The sequence below is a fragment of the Lutjanus erythropterus genome, chromosome 6 (assembly GCF_056507025.1).
Source record: "Lutjanus erythropterus isolate fLutEry1 chromosome 6, fLutEry1.hap2, whole genome shotgun sequence".
NCBI classification, from domain to species: Eukaryota; Metazoa; Chordata; class Actinopteri; order Lutjaniformes; family Lutjanidae; genus Lutjanus; species Lutjanus erythropterus.
Window position 1 is genome coordinate 1,376,473 of NC_139322.1, and position 13,435 is coordinate 1,389,907.

Below are 13,435 nucleotides of genomic sequence, written 5' to 3' on the forward strand. Positions count from 1 at the left end.
CAGCAGCGAGTGTTGTTTCTGTCAGGTTCTGAGAAGCTTAACCACATTTGCGCCAGCTCACTCCGCTCTGTGACCGTGACGTGCCGCTGCTGCTCTCGCTCTCTTTTTCTCTAAACTCTGAGATTCTCCCACGCAGATGCACTACAAGATATCAACATTTGGCACTGATTGATTAGATTTTTGGTAATAGTAGCCCTGGGCAATACAGCTGCAAAACCTATCATGATCATCAAGTTTTACACTGGTGGAAATGTGCTAAAAGGTTCTGACATGTTGTGTATTCTAGGGCTGCTGCTGATTATTTTCATAGTCGATTAAGCGATTGATTATTTTCTCGAGTCATCAGTTATTAGTTGTTTGTTTTGAAATGTCAGAAAATGGTGAAAAATATCAATCGGCAAAGATATTCAGTTTACCATGAGAGAGGAGCGAAGACACCAGAAAATATTTACATTTAAGAAGCTAAAATCAGAGAATTTTTACTTTTATTTTCTTAAGAAACTACTCAAACTGATTAATCGATTGTCAAAATAGTTTGTGATTAATTTAATTATTGATTAATAATTGATTAATCATTGTAGCTCTAGTGTACTCCACCTCGATACTAACTTTCACAAAATATTTTAACCCAATGAGACTTTTTGAAAAATAATCATCAGTAATGTGGATTTAATGACTAAATGGGTAAAGGAAAATAAAAGTTCAGAAAATTACATCACTTCAGTGAAATGCAACTTTTAAAAACCAGGAAACGACAACACTTATGACATATCACGATATAACAATATCAAAAATCACAATCACAATATCTAGTCTCATATCACAATACGATATAATATGGATTTATTGTCCAGCCATAATTAGTAGCACTGAGTTCCATATCCAACCCCAACGACGCCCCGGCATCATAGTGGTTAAATCCCTGCAAAAGGAAAGCTAAAAGCTGTTAGCTTGTTTACATTTGTACTGTTAGCAACCAGCTGCTAACTTACTAATATCAGAGTGCAGATTAGAAGTGTGCATCTCACTGAGATGATACAAATACACATTGCTGTATGTGAATTTGTATGCATCATATTATTGTACAGAGTACAACAATATGATGCATCTTAGAAATTTTTAAACAGCCAACAATTTGGTATAATATGATTCAGCCCTGTCATGATTCAATAAGAGACGATGCAATGTGTGAATCTTTACATTTTGATTCTATTAATGCTGTATGTGTAGGGTACTATTAGTTGCAAGAAGAAATCCTGATAGTTTTACTAAATCTAGTAACAAAAGAAACATTACGTTACGTTACGTTTCGTTACATTACAGTGGTGTTAACATCTTATTAGGAATCTTATTTTTGCAGTAAGATGATCTGCTGCTCTGTTTCACATGAAGAGTGCTGTGCTTTTGATTGATTTTGACCGTGTAGAGGAAGTGAGGTGTGGAGGAACAGTGATGCTACATGTTACCTGATGTCTCTGTAGGACGGGTGACTCGTGGCTCTGTACTCTGCTGTCACACACATTTTGCTTCTCATCTTTTTATAAAACACAAACTTATTCCACAGTTGCGCGTGATGAAACTTTGGTGGTGCGACACTGTTCTTTCACTGTTTTGAGGACATAAAGAGGAGAGGTAGGAGAGGGAGGGGGAGCGCTTGTTTTGTGTCAGCGAGGCAGCAGGTGTCCAGCGAGAGCAGTGCAGGTGGAGACGGGGAGAGAGAAAACAGTGGAAAGTTACAGCGGCAGTTCCTGGATGCCAAAGAGGAAACATATGACATGTATCATCATGGTGCATCAATTTGTTTCCAATTTTCAATCAGCTTTTTATTGATACAGGCCGTCTGAATCGATGCACTGCAGAAATTGCAGATAGCAGATATGATGCATGTCACCTGAAACAGGTGGCCAATGGCAGGTTTTTACTCACAGTTTACATCCAGTGAATCAGACTAACCTCAACTCAAAGGTCCACTTAAAGGTACAATTCACTCCAAAATGTAAAATACATATTCGTCCTGGCCTGTAGTACAGATGGATAAACAACACTACAGGTGAAAAATATTTACTTTTGTTTTTATTGGGGTGAACTGTCCCTTTAAGAAGCTTTTTCATAATTTGCACAATGCAATTCAACAGAACCTCAAACTACAGACACCTAACCCTAACCCTAACCCTAACCAGCAAAGAACCAAAGAGCTTCTGATATCTGTGTGGCTCATTTGGCAACAAAAAAAGAGAAGAAAATTCAAATCTTAATGTGAAATGCATGCTGGGATACTTCTAAGAAGCAGCTGCCAAAGCCTTTTTGGTAAAGTGGGCAACATTTGTACTGTTTTTTTCTAGTTGTGGACTGAGAAGGTGTCTGATGACACAACAAGAACAGACAAGAACTCAGACTGAGAACAGATTCATGTCTCTAATTGTTTGTCACTTTCAGTAACAACAGTCACATCAGCAGATGATTCTTCTAAACATGGAGGTCAACTGACCAAAAAACAACACAGAAACAACCAAAAACCATCAAATGTGTCACTCTTATTTCAGTGTATTGACTGTGTGTGTGTGTGTGTGTGTGTGTGTGTGTGTGTGTGTGTGTGTGTGTGTGTGTTTGTGTGTGTGTGTGTGTGTTGAGCCAGTGTGGGTGTGTTGACTTCCTGCTGTGAGGAAACTCTCTTCCGATGGAGACACACTGAAACGTTTCAGATCCGAACTGATGTGGAAACAAACTGAGTCACACACACACTGACACACACTGACACACACCGACAGACAGACACACACACACACACACACACACACACACACACACACACACACACACACACGGGCTGTTTACTTGTTTTTATCTCTTCATCAGGCAGGTTGAGTTTTCAGGATGACATGTGTTTGTCTGTGATGTGACTGTTGACTGATCTGTGGAGTCTGATGGGAGCTTCACCTCGTCATCGCATCAATAATTTACTTGTCACATCCAACTTCCTTAATTGAGGCGACGACAACAAACCGATTTGGCCGCGAGAGCCGTCAGTCGTCAACACGTGGAGTCTGAGCTCCACGTCTCTTTAATGACGAAGACCCTCAGACGGGCGCAGAACAGACAGAAGTTTGGGCTGAAATAAAATCTAAAAAGGAAAACTAGAGACTGGTGAGTACAATCAGTGTTTCTGTTTTTAGAGAAATGAGCAGGACAGAAAAACACTTCTGAGACTGAAACAGACAGTAAATGTCAGAGTATTCAGATCATTTACTTCAATAAAAGTGTTAATACTCCACTGTGAAGGTACAAGTCCTGCATTTACACTAAATTTACACTTTTTTAAAGTATCAATAATGCTGAAAAAATACTCCTATAAATATTGTATATTGTGTTATTATTACTGTTATATTATAACTAATATATATTTTAGTGGTGTAGTTGGAACTGATTTTAACTATTTCATGTGCTGTTCAGTTTTTTAATATATAATAATATAACAAATATTAAGTATTAAACTAACTATTAATTATAGTTGTATCAGATGGATTGGCCTGATTTTTTCTACACTAAAACTCTAAAATATTTACATTAACTCCTGTTGAAATTCATCAAAAAAAAAAAGAAAATATTCAAGGACACACTTCAAAAAATAATAATCTGTTTTTTCCAAATGTGAACATTTGTGTATTTGCTGTTTGTCTCTAAATAGTTCGACTGACGTTACGTCTCCTGTTCGCTTCAACAGAAAAGACACTACAGTGTTTGTTACTGATGTAATCAGAGATGGAAGTAACTAATTATATCTACTCAAATTACTGTAATTAAGAAGTTTTTTGGGGTACTTGTACTTTTATGACAAGCCGTACTTTTATTTGTACTTAAGTGCATTATAAGGTGTAATCTACTTAATTACTTTTAAAATCATATTTGACTTCTGAGTACAATTTGAATGAATATCCAAAACTTTAATCTGCATTTGAAGGTGATCTGATCACAAACGGATCAATGAAAACAAAAACAAAACTAAATGCTGCAGCAGCAAATGTTTGGAGTGATGATGTTAATGATTAATGATTAATCGATTAATTGCCATTTCACAAATTAACAATGTATTAATTGATATTTAATCAATAATCATGACAGTAATTGGACTCATTCAGTATTGTTTTGTTTGGCAGAAACATTTGTTGAATAAGGAAAAATAAACTTAGACTTAAAATAAGAAAAAAAAAAGACCAAAATAAAAAACCAAAAAAATGAAAATGAGGAATAATGTCTTATAAATTATTAATTATGAATCATTTTCAACTATTGCTTAAGGAAAACGCACAACATTTGCAACTCTAGTTTGAAGAGGTGACTAAAAATAACTAATACTGTGAGTAGTTTTTGTGACAAATACTTTTTACTTAAGTATATTATTACACCATGTATAACACCAGTATTTAACTTGTAAGTGAGTGTTATTTTAGTAATGTAACTGTACTTGTACTTGAGTACAGACTGTCAGTACTCTTTCTGGATGTGATGTCCAGAGGTGGTTTTTTTAAATTTTTCTCGTGCTGCTTTGAAGCTTCTGTCGTATCGACGATCATCAGTTACTGAACAGTTTCTGAAGGCTTCGTCTTCATGTCATTATTTTGAAGAGAGGAAAGAAATGCTGCAGGGAAAAAATACAACAAATAACATAAATAAATAAATAATAGAATGGAGATTTTACTTGGGTTAGCAAATAAATAAAAGACTATAAAAAAAATCTGCAAAATGTTAAATTTTAGAAAAATAATAATTTTATATGGTAGGCTAAAATGTCTAATACTATAAAAACAAAAAAGTTTAGAAAACTCAAAATTTCAAGGCAATTTCAAAAGATTTTTCAATTTTGATCCCAACTCAAACAGTTGAAAAAAAAACAGTTTTACTAATAATGTTTTGTTGAGATAATTTACTTTTTCTTGTTTAGATAAAGTTGAGTCTTCAAGTTTTAGACCCCCCCCCCCCAAAAAAAAAAATGTATTTCAAAAATTGAAACTATTAAACTTGTTAAAGTGCTAAAGTTCTTTTTTTTTTCAATTAACACAAATAAAGCAGCTTTTAAAGTTCTTTTTTTAGTTTCTAAACTTCAAAGAGTTTAGGAAAATTATCTTAACTAAAGATGATCGGTCAGCAAAACTTCAGAAAAAAAAAATTCTTAAGAGTCTGAGTTTGATTCAAGACTCAGATTTTCAGCTGTCCCAACTATTTTTCTTATCATTTGTTTTCTTGATGAGAGGAAATTAAAAACGATGAGACGACATGTTAACTCAGTCTAAATGTAAAAGTATTTAACGTGTGTGTATTTGTACGTCCAGATAACATGGAAACAGCAGTGAAAATGATCAGAAACACAAATGAACTCTTCCCAGGATTTACTGATGAAGACCTGTTGTGAATCGGGTCACGATGGTTTGTCATTTTTAAAAAGTGGGTCACCAGAGAAAAAGGTTTGGGAAACACTGGAACAGACATCAGCTGATGTCTCTGCTCTCGTCCTCGTCTCTGACTGAACTATAATATAACAAAGTATATCAGTAAATAAAGACCGCAGACTTTCAATATTCATGAGTAATTCTCAGTGAAGCTTCAGAGTCCCAGAGATGATACTCGGTGCAGCACAGAGCCGTAATACTGAACAAGTTCAGACGTTCTTGTTCCTCAGAAGATCAATCATACTGATTATCTGATCGCACCATCAAACAAATAATATCAAACAAACCAGCTAATTTTGTTCACAATAAATAAATTAAAGTTAAGATGAAGTAGAGAGAATGCTGTCCATAGTCGGAGACAAACAGGCTCAGGCTGCATGACAGAAAACAAATGGGATGAGGAACCGACCAGGGAACCGACCAGGGAACCGTCTCGGTCCAGAACTTTGGTTTATGACCAAATATCTGCAGAACGCCGTTCTACAGAAATCCTCTTTCTGTCTAGATATGACAAATCCATATCACAGCTGCAATAAAATAATCACAATCACTCAGCCCTGTTCTGTACTGCTGCTGATTGGTGGACTGAACCTGAACTCTTGTCCATCACTGAAGACAGTCAGTCCACAAAGACACATGAGGACACGTTCACTGAGAGACACTGTAGACTTTCTTTAAGAGAGAAGAATTCAGGTCTCACTAAAAACTATTTGTCACCAGTTGCTTATTCAAAAAAAAAAAAATAAATAAATAAATACCAAGGTGGTCTTAAAATTTGGGTATAATATGATATTTATAATATGATCGTTTTTCGCAGCAGTAAAAATCACTTCTGTTTCTTTTTGTTACTAAGTGTCCAACAACAGTCGGGCTGCACAATTAAATACAATCATGATAAATTTGCAATATGAGCAATAAGTGCAAAATCCAAATTGTAGAACCAGAACCAAAATCACATTTTTTTTTGAAAAAGGAACAATATGTGAAATAAATAAATTATAATGAGATACTGTACTCTATAAATCCTGTTCTCCAGATAAAATAAAAAAATGTTTGTTTGATTCAGACCTCAATAAATATCACAATTTTAATATTGTTTTTCAGTGAACATTAAAATTGTAATGCAAAACTGGTCATTTCCACTAATTGTGTTGTATATCGCAATTTCAGTCCAAATAATCACAATATGATTTTTATTTTTGAATCAGATTGTGCAGTCCTAATCAACAGCACATTTTGTGTTTTGTGTTGTGGGTCTGTGTTCTGGTGGTTTTGGGTTTACTGTACTGAAGTTGTGGTTTGATGTGGTTTGAATCAGTGTGTCGTGTGGAATTCAGACACTCAAACATGAGTTGAAGCAGATACCTTGAACAGGTGATACGCAGGATTTCAGACACAGCCAGGACACGTACCTTGTTTTTGTATTTTAAAGGGACTCCACACTGCACACCATTCACTTCCAATGTTTGGGAGAGTCTCCAAAACTGTTTTCCTGTGAGACTCCAGCAGAGTTTGTGAACTAAAAAACAAAACTGACCTTCAGTCAGCACGAGTGTGAACAGATAATGACTGAATTTTCATTTTAGGGTGAACTGTCCCTTTAAGAGAGAAGTCAGCTAGTTTCTCTTCAAAGCTACAAACTTTCCTTGTAGTCAGCATCTAGTGGTTGTTTGAAGCTGATAACTTCCGTTCTGTTTGTTCAAGAGAAGCAGAATCTCAGAAAAATGTGTTTTTGTATTTTTGATCTCAGGGTCAAACGAAGCTGCTGATTCTCGTTCAACAAACGTGACGATATTCTGATATTAATGTTCCTTCTCTCTCTCTCCTGCAGCACGGTGCTGTGATGAACAGCTAGGACCCAAGTTCACACACACACACACACACACACACACACACACACACACACACTATGAACATGTCAGCAGTCCGCTCAGCCTCCCCTCCTGCTGAGGACCCGACCACGCCCCCTCCCATGACCACGCCTCCTCGCAAAGCCTCGGTCCGCCTGCAGGAGAGGTGGGTGTTAAACACACACACACACACACACACACACACACACACACACACACACAAAATGTTTAAAATATCTGAAATCTCCTCACTTTTTACAAATCTTTTACCAAACTCTAAAATTTTGTAAGGATATATTTTGTATCAATAAAATGTGTCAACAAAGTTACAAAATATACAAAAATATACAATATACAAAAATGTCTTTAATTTCTAAAAATGTCTTCTCTTTTCAATAAATATCCTCTCTTTGTAAAAATGTTACCACTTTCTTAAGATGTTTTTCCTTGATGTTGGAACTTTAAAAAAAGTTCTCTGTTTCCTCTAATGATTATTTTCTCAATTGATCAATCAATAGTCATTTGGTCTATAAAATGTCAGAAAATGGTGAAAAATGTCAGTCAGTGTTTCCTAAAGCCCAAGTTAATGTCTTCAAATGACTCGTTTTGTCCACAACCCAAAGATATTCAGTTTACTGTCATTAAGGAGTAAATAAACCAAAAATATTCAAGAAGCTGAAGTCTCTCAACTCTAAATTTTCCAAAAGTTTGTCCAAAAAAAAAGTTTTTAAAAATGTCCTCACTTAATTAAATTTTCTCTTTCACCATCATTATGTCGTTGTTTTTGTAGGCGTGGCTCCAACCTGTCTCTGCTATTGGACGTGAGCAGTCTGGGGGTGGAGCCTGTTTGTTCCGTCTCCACACCAAAGGAGGTGTGGCTTCAGCTGCTTCACACCTCCTCCCGACCGCTCACACACGCGGCGCTGCAGCAGGCGGCCATGGACACAAACACACTGAATGTAGAATACCAGGTGACGCAGCGTCCGCTCCATTTATAACACACACCCTGATGTTATTGATTAAATAATATTTAAAAATTGTCATTTTTTGTTCAATTACAAATCATGCTATTAAAGTAAAACATTAATTCTTTCTAAAATCCATTTATTTAGTTATTTATTTTTAACCGTTTGTCCGTCCTTGTCTCCTCTGCAGAAGATTCCTCCGAACTTTGTGAGCGCTGCGGAGCTTGACGTTCCAGGTCACATGATCAAAGACCGATACAAAACCATCCTGCCCAGTCAGTAACTCACCTGTCCTCCTGTCCTCCTGTCCTCAGCAGAAACACTCCAGGCACTGTTTTCACTCGTGTTTATCGGTGTTTGTTGTTTGTTTTCTGTTTAGACCCTGAGAGCCGGGTGATCCTGAGGAGCCCGGAGGAAGAGGCGGGGCCAGACCGCTACATCAACGCCAACTACATCAGGGTCAGAGTCTAACGTTATTATTTCATACTGAGTCAAGTCACCCTGCAGCTTTTGAAACCCTGAACACCTGCACAGGTGCCTGATCCTAAAATCAGTCAGAGACGTTCGATGAGCTAAAATTGTGCAGAATCTGCACAGTGGCTTAAGAGATACTGAGCTGAAGATTGTGCTCCGTCATCCATTTTGAGATATTTCTGATGCAGGCAGAGATCAGCGCTGAGACGGTCGAGTCATCTGGTGAGACTGACAGAGCTGAGTGTCATCAGCAGAAGAATCATGGGTAACGCTTCAGTTTACAGGTCCAGTCATTTCATGATAAATAAGTGGTAATTACCAAGTAATATAGTTGAAATTTCTTGTTAAGTATGTCTGAAAATGACACTTGCATTATCACATACTTTCCATGAAATCTGGGAGTAAACTCAGAAAAATTTCAAATATGTCGCTTTGTAATAATCACCAACTACATGGAAATGGTACTTGGTAAATTTGGAGGCAATTTCTGCATTAGGTTCCACACTGACTGAGATTTATCAGATTGAATCAGGGTGTACATAGAATGATGAAAAGAATACATATGCATAATTCTTTCTTTGTGCACACAGGTTTAGATGTGAAAAACTGAATGTGAGTTTTATGCATCTGGCCACATGTCGGTTTCCACAGCACACAGTTTTAGAACCGATGTCCTGCCTACTCAAATTCATTTTGTCCAAGAGAATTTTTGAACATCGTTAGTCGCCTGACATCTTTCCACAGCACTTTGCATTTCTTTAAACCAATCACAAACGTCTTGGGTGGAGCTCAGCCCAGGATGTAGCGGCAGTGGTGCTGCAAAATAATGTTCAAGCAGAACTTGTTGTGGAACATTTGCAAGTCGGGAGGTGAACGCTGGCATTCAACTGACTACATCACTGCAAAAGAAAAGCTAACAGCTGTTAGCTTGTTTATGTTCATACTGTTTGACTTTGAAAAAGTAGATATTGAACGCTGTGATGTCACTTGAAGCAAGCGACCAATGACAGGATTCATACCTGCAGTGTGAGTTTTGTGAGTCAGACTAGAACACCAGGAACACAACAGATGCAGTGTGTTTAGGTAATATCAAACATGACTAGCAAGCTAGCTCCTCTCCCTGTCCTGTGTTTGCACCTTAACCGATCAAAATGTTCACAGCTGCTAAAGCTGGTTAGCTGCTGTCCAGAGACACAGCAGATAATGAAGTTACTCCATCCTTTTTGTGGTGACACACCAAATCACATTCATCTCTCCAGCTGCTGATGAATTTTTGTCATCTTTTTGACTCGTGCGCTGCATTTGTAATCTTAGTCCTTCTGACACTGCAGAACCTGCTCTTCCAAGGTTTTTATATATTATAGATATTAGCTGTGATCAGTTTGTATTATGCAGAATACTTTACATTGTGAGTTGGTCATATTGTGGGGAAAACGCATTTGTTTCAAATGAGTATTCTCAATTAATCACTGAACTAAACAGCTGAGTAATGAGCAGCACATAACATGAAGATAACATGAAGACACACGTTTAACTTGTCCAGTGGAGCAAGTAAATTTCTCCTCCACTTGCCCAACAAAACATCCACTCCTCAGGCCCTTTTGCACCAAATGAGCTCTGGGTCTTGCAGTTCTGTGTGAACCCATTGTAATCAAGGATGTCATCAACACAGGGAGCTGCACAATACACAACAACCAGTGGAATATGACACGCCCACTTTGGTTCATCTGCTATTTTTTAGTTCCAGTTGGGAATCAGTTTTTCAGACTTCAGATCAGTGTATTTGTGGTGTAAATGCTCAGCCAGACAAGCCTCGTTGTTCACCCTGACTGGGAACAGAAGGGGGCCGGGTTCAGATCCTTGTGGTTCCACTTCCCAAAGGAGCGCTGCAGGTTGGATATGATGACAGTGTCAAAGTTCAGGGGAAAAGAGTTTGATAATAAAAGTGTTTGTATGCAAATTAAAAGAATTTTAATGTTCCCTCCTTATTTATTGTTCACACCTGCAGAAAAACCCTCAGAGAAAAACGGCTGCTGGTTGATAATTTTCATCATCTCTTCTTTATTATTTTATTATTTAGTCCCCAATTAGAGACACGCAGCGTTTTATCAAAAAGCAAACAAGCTGATAGTGTGTGACAGTGCTGTCACTCAGCGTGGGCGTCTTGTGTGTGTGTGCGTGCGTGCGTGTGTGTGTGTGTGTGTGTGTGTGTGTGTGTGTGTGTGTGTGTGTGTGTGTGTGTGTGTGTCCGCGTGTCGGACAGCTAAACAAACAGAAACTCAGATATGAGCTGTCGGTTTGTCAGCGTGGGAGTCTGACAACCAGGAAAACCACAGGAAGTGAGGGAGGAAGTGACACGTCCTTGACTCACCCCCCTTTCTCCCCTCTCCTCCCTCCCCTCACCCGCGGCCCACGCATCCCTCACACTCTGCAGCCTCAGCTCTGTCTGTGTGTGTGTGTGTGTGTGTGTGTGTGTGTGTGTGTGTGTGTGTGTGTGTGTGTGTGTTAATCTGCTGACAGACACCTGCTGCTCCTCCTGATGTGTCACAACAATTTGTTTAATACAACCAGAAGCTACAAACACACTTTTTGATTGGACGCTTGGCGGTTGTTATTGCTGAACAGTCATTATTCACTTCCTGTCTTATCAGGTCAAAGATGTTGTTGTTGTTGTTGTTGTTGTAGTTGGCAGTAAGACCTGCAACACTAAGTCTTTTCTGGCACCCAGGTGAGATAAAACAAACTTTTCCGTGACAGTTTCACATTAAACACGACAAAGGTTACAGTTCAGTCGTTTCCTGCTCATCCAAAATGAATAAAACGCATCAGACTAAATGTTGTCGATGGCGTGCTGTCAATACGCCGTCACATGATCAGGTATTCACTCGATCTCTTTTGTGAAGTCAGCAGAGGCCTGCAGAGGCCTGGTTTCAAGGCTGATGAGTCCAGAATATTTGAGATCAGCTGCAGACAGTAGTTCCATCCCTGTTGCTCACACACTCACACACACTCACACACACACTCACACACACACTCACACACACTCCTGTCAGGATGGACAGATGTGGAACAGATTAGCTCTCTGTGACTTTAGCAAAAAAAAAAATATATGGACCTGACATAACAGTTATTTATTTAACATTTGAATTTTCATTCATCATCGTTGTAAGTCATAAGGCAACCTACTGCAAAAAATGTTTGAGTCTGAAAACTCAAGAGTTCTGAAAAAGTTTTAATGATCTTTTGCTGAGAAGCTCTTCTTCTTTAAATAAATCTTTCAAGTATCACATTTTAGAAACCCTGAATAATTGTATCTGAAAATTTCCAGTGATTTCAGCGAAAGTGAATGATGTTTAAATTTTGAAATACTTGAGTTTCTAAAACTCAGTTAAAACAAAGTTTATCTGAAGAATATTGATATATTATCTCAACTTTTAAAACCTTTAAAAGTTCATTTCAAAACATTTGAGTCAGACTCAAAACTCAAGTCTGTTGCAGTTTGTTGCCTTAAATTATTTTGTTGAATTTTGATAAGTTTTGAGGTATTTTTCTTATAGTGTAAAATGATTCTTACATTTGCCAACTGTAAAAATATGCAGCCTACACATTAAATTATTATTATTTTTAATATTTTGTCAATTAAATGGACATCATAGCCTCTACGTCTATTGGCTCGGTGCCTTTTGCTCCAAATTTTAACAGTGGCTTGTTGTCTTGAGTTTCCATAAACTCATAAACTCACAAATAAAAAAAAAATCTTTAGGGAGAAGAGAGAATTTCATCAGTCAGTAAAGCACCTTGTATGGCAGCAACCTGTGTGAACCTGTTGGACAGTTGGACTCAGTCGAAGGTCTGTCCTCCTCTCTGTCCTTCAGGGATACAAAGGGGCTCCCAGGGCCTACATCGCCACACAGGGGCCGATGGTGCACACTGTGGGGGACTTCTGGGACATGGTGTGGCAGGAGAGGAGCAGCATCATCGTCATGGTTACCAGACTCAAGGAGAACAACGAGGTGAGGAGACACGACTCCTCCTCTCTCCTTCCTCCTGTTTTTTTTTTGTGACTCCAGACTTGTCCTGAGAGTGTCTCTGGTGTTTATTCCAGAAGTGTGAGCTGTACTGGCCGCAGCCGAGGGAGAGGAGGAGGAGGAGGAGGAGGCTGAAGGAGGAGAGGGAGGATGATGAAGAGGAGCAGAGGGGGGAGGAGGAGGAGGAGGACGAGGAAGGAGAGACGGGTCAGTTTGGCAGATTTCTCCTCGGAGTGAAAGACAGCCAAGAGAAAGACGGGTTCACTGTCACCGACATGGAGATCCAGGTACAGTAAATATTAAGATTCAGATTGAAAATAGACAATCAATAAAATAAGATGTAATATTACACAGGAAGTGATTATTCTGGATTAAAAGATACATTATTCATTTACCAGTCGTTACACAGAACCTGCATCTAAAACATCAACATGATTTATATAAAACTACACTGACGTCACTGTTTCATCCCACCTGGACAGGTGAATAAAGAAAGTGCTCCACCCGCTGGACAGGTTCAGTCATTACATGTGCTGTGAACATTAAGGGACTTAAAATACATCAGTTTTTATTTTTTAAAAACTGGTTATTGGTTTGAATATTGATCAGTTACTTTGAGTCTACTCCTATGTGGATAAATCTTATATTTTAACCTATAATATCCGCCACTCATT

At 38.1% G+C, this 13,435-nt stretch overlaps 1 protein-coding gene across 4 annotated transcripts in view; it reads left to right on the top strand.

Annotated features, from left to right (window-relative positions):
• Positions 1–13,435, top strand: part of LOC146324567 (tyrosine-protein phosphatase non-receptor type 7-like) — a 28,855-nt gene that overhangs the window by 7,054 nt on the left and 8,366 nt on the right. For 2 of the 4 annotated variants that reach the window (XM_084720152.1, XM_084720153.1), the window contains 7 exons: positions 2,857–3,144; positions 7,276–7,460; positions 8,085–8,265; positions 8,450–8,534; positions 8,639–8,718; positions 12,609–12,746; positions 12,839–13,048. In XM_084720152.1, coding sequence (XP_084576278.1) covers positions 7,354–7,460; positions 8,085–8,265; positions 8,450–8,534; positions 8,639–8,718; positions 12,609–12,746; positions 12,839–13,048 — 801 coding nt within the window. In that variant the 5' untranslated portion in view covers positions 2,857–3,144; positions 7,276–7,353. The remainder of the gene's footprint in view (positions 1–2,856; positions 3,145–7,275; positions 7,461–8,084; positions 8,266–8,449; positions 8,535–8,638; positions 8,719–12,608; positions 12,747–12,838; positions 13,049–13,435) is intronic. The other 2 variants (XM_084720154.1, XM_084720155.1) reach the window with 1 other exon arrangement.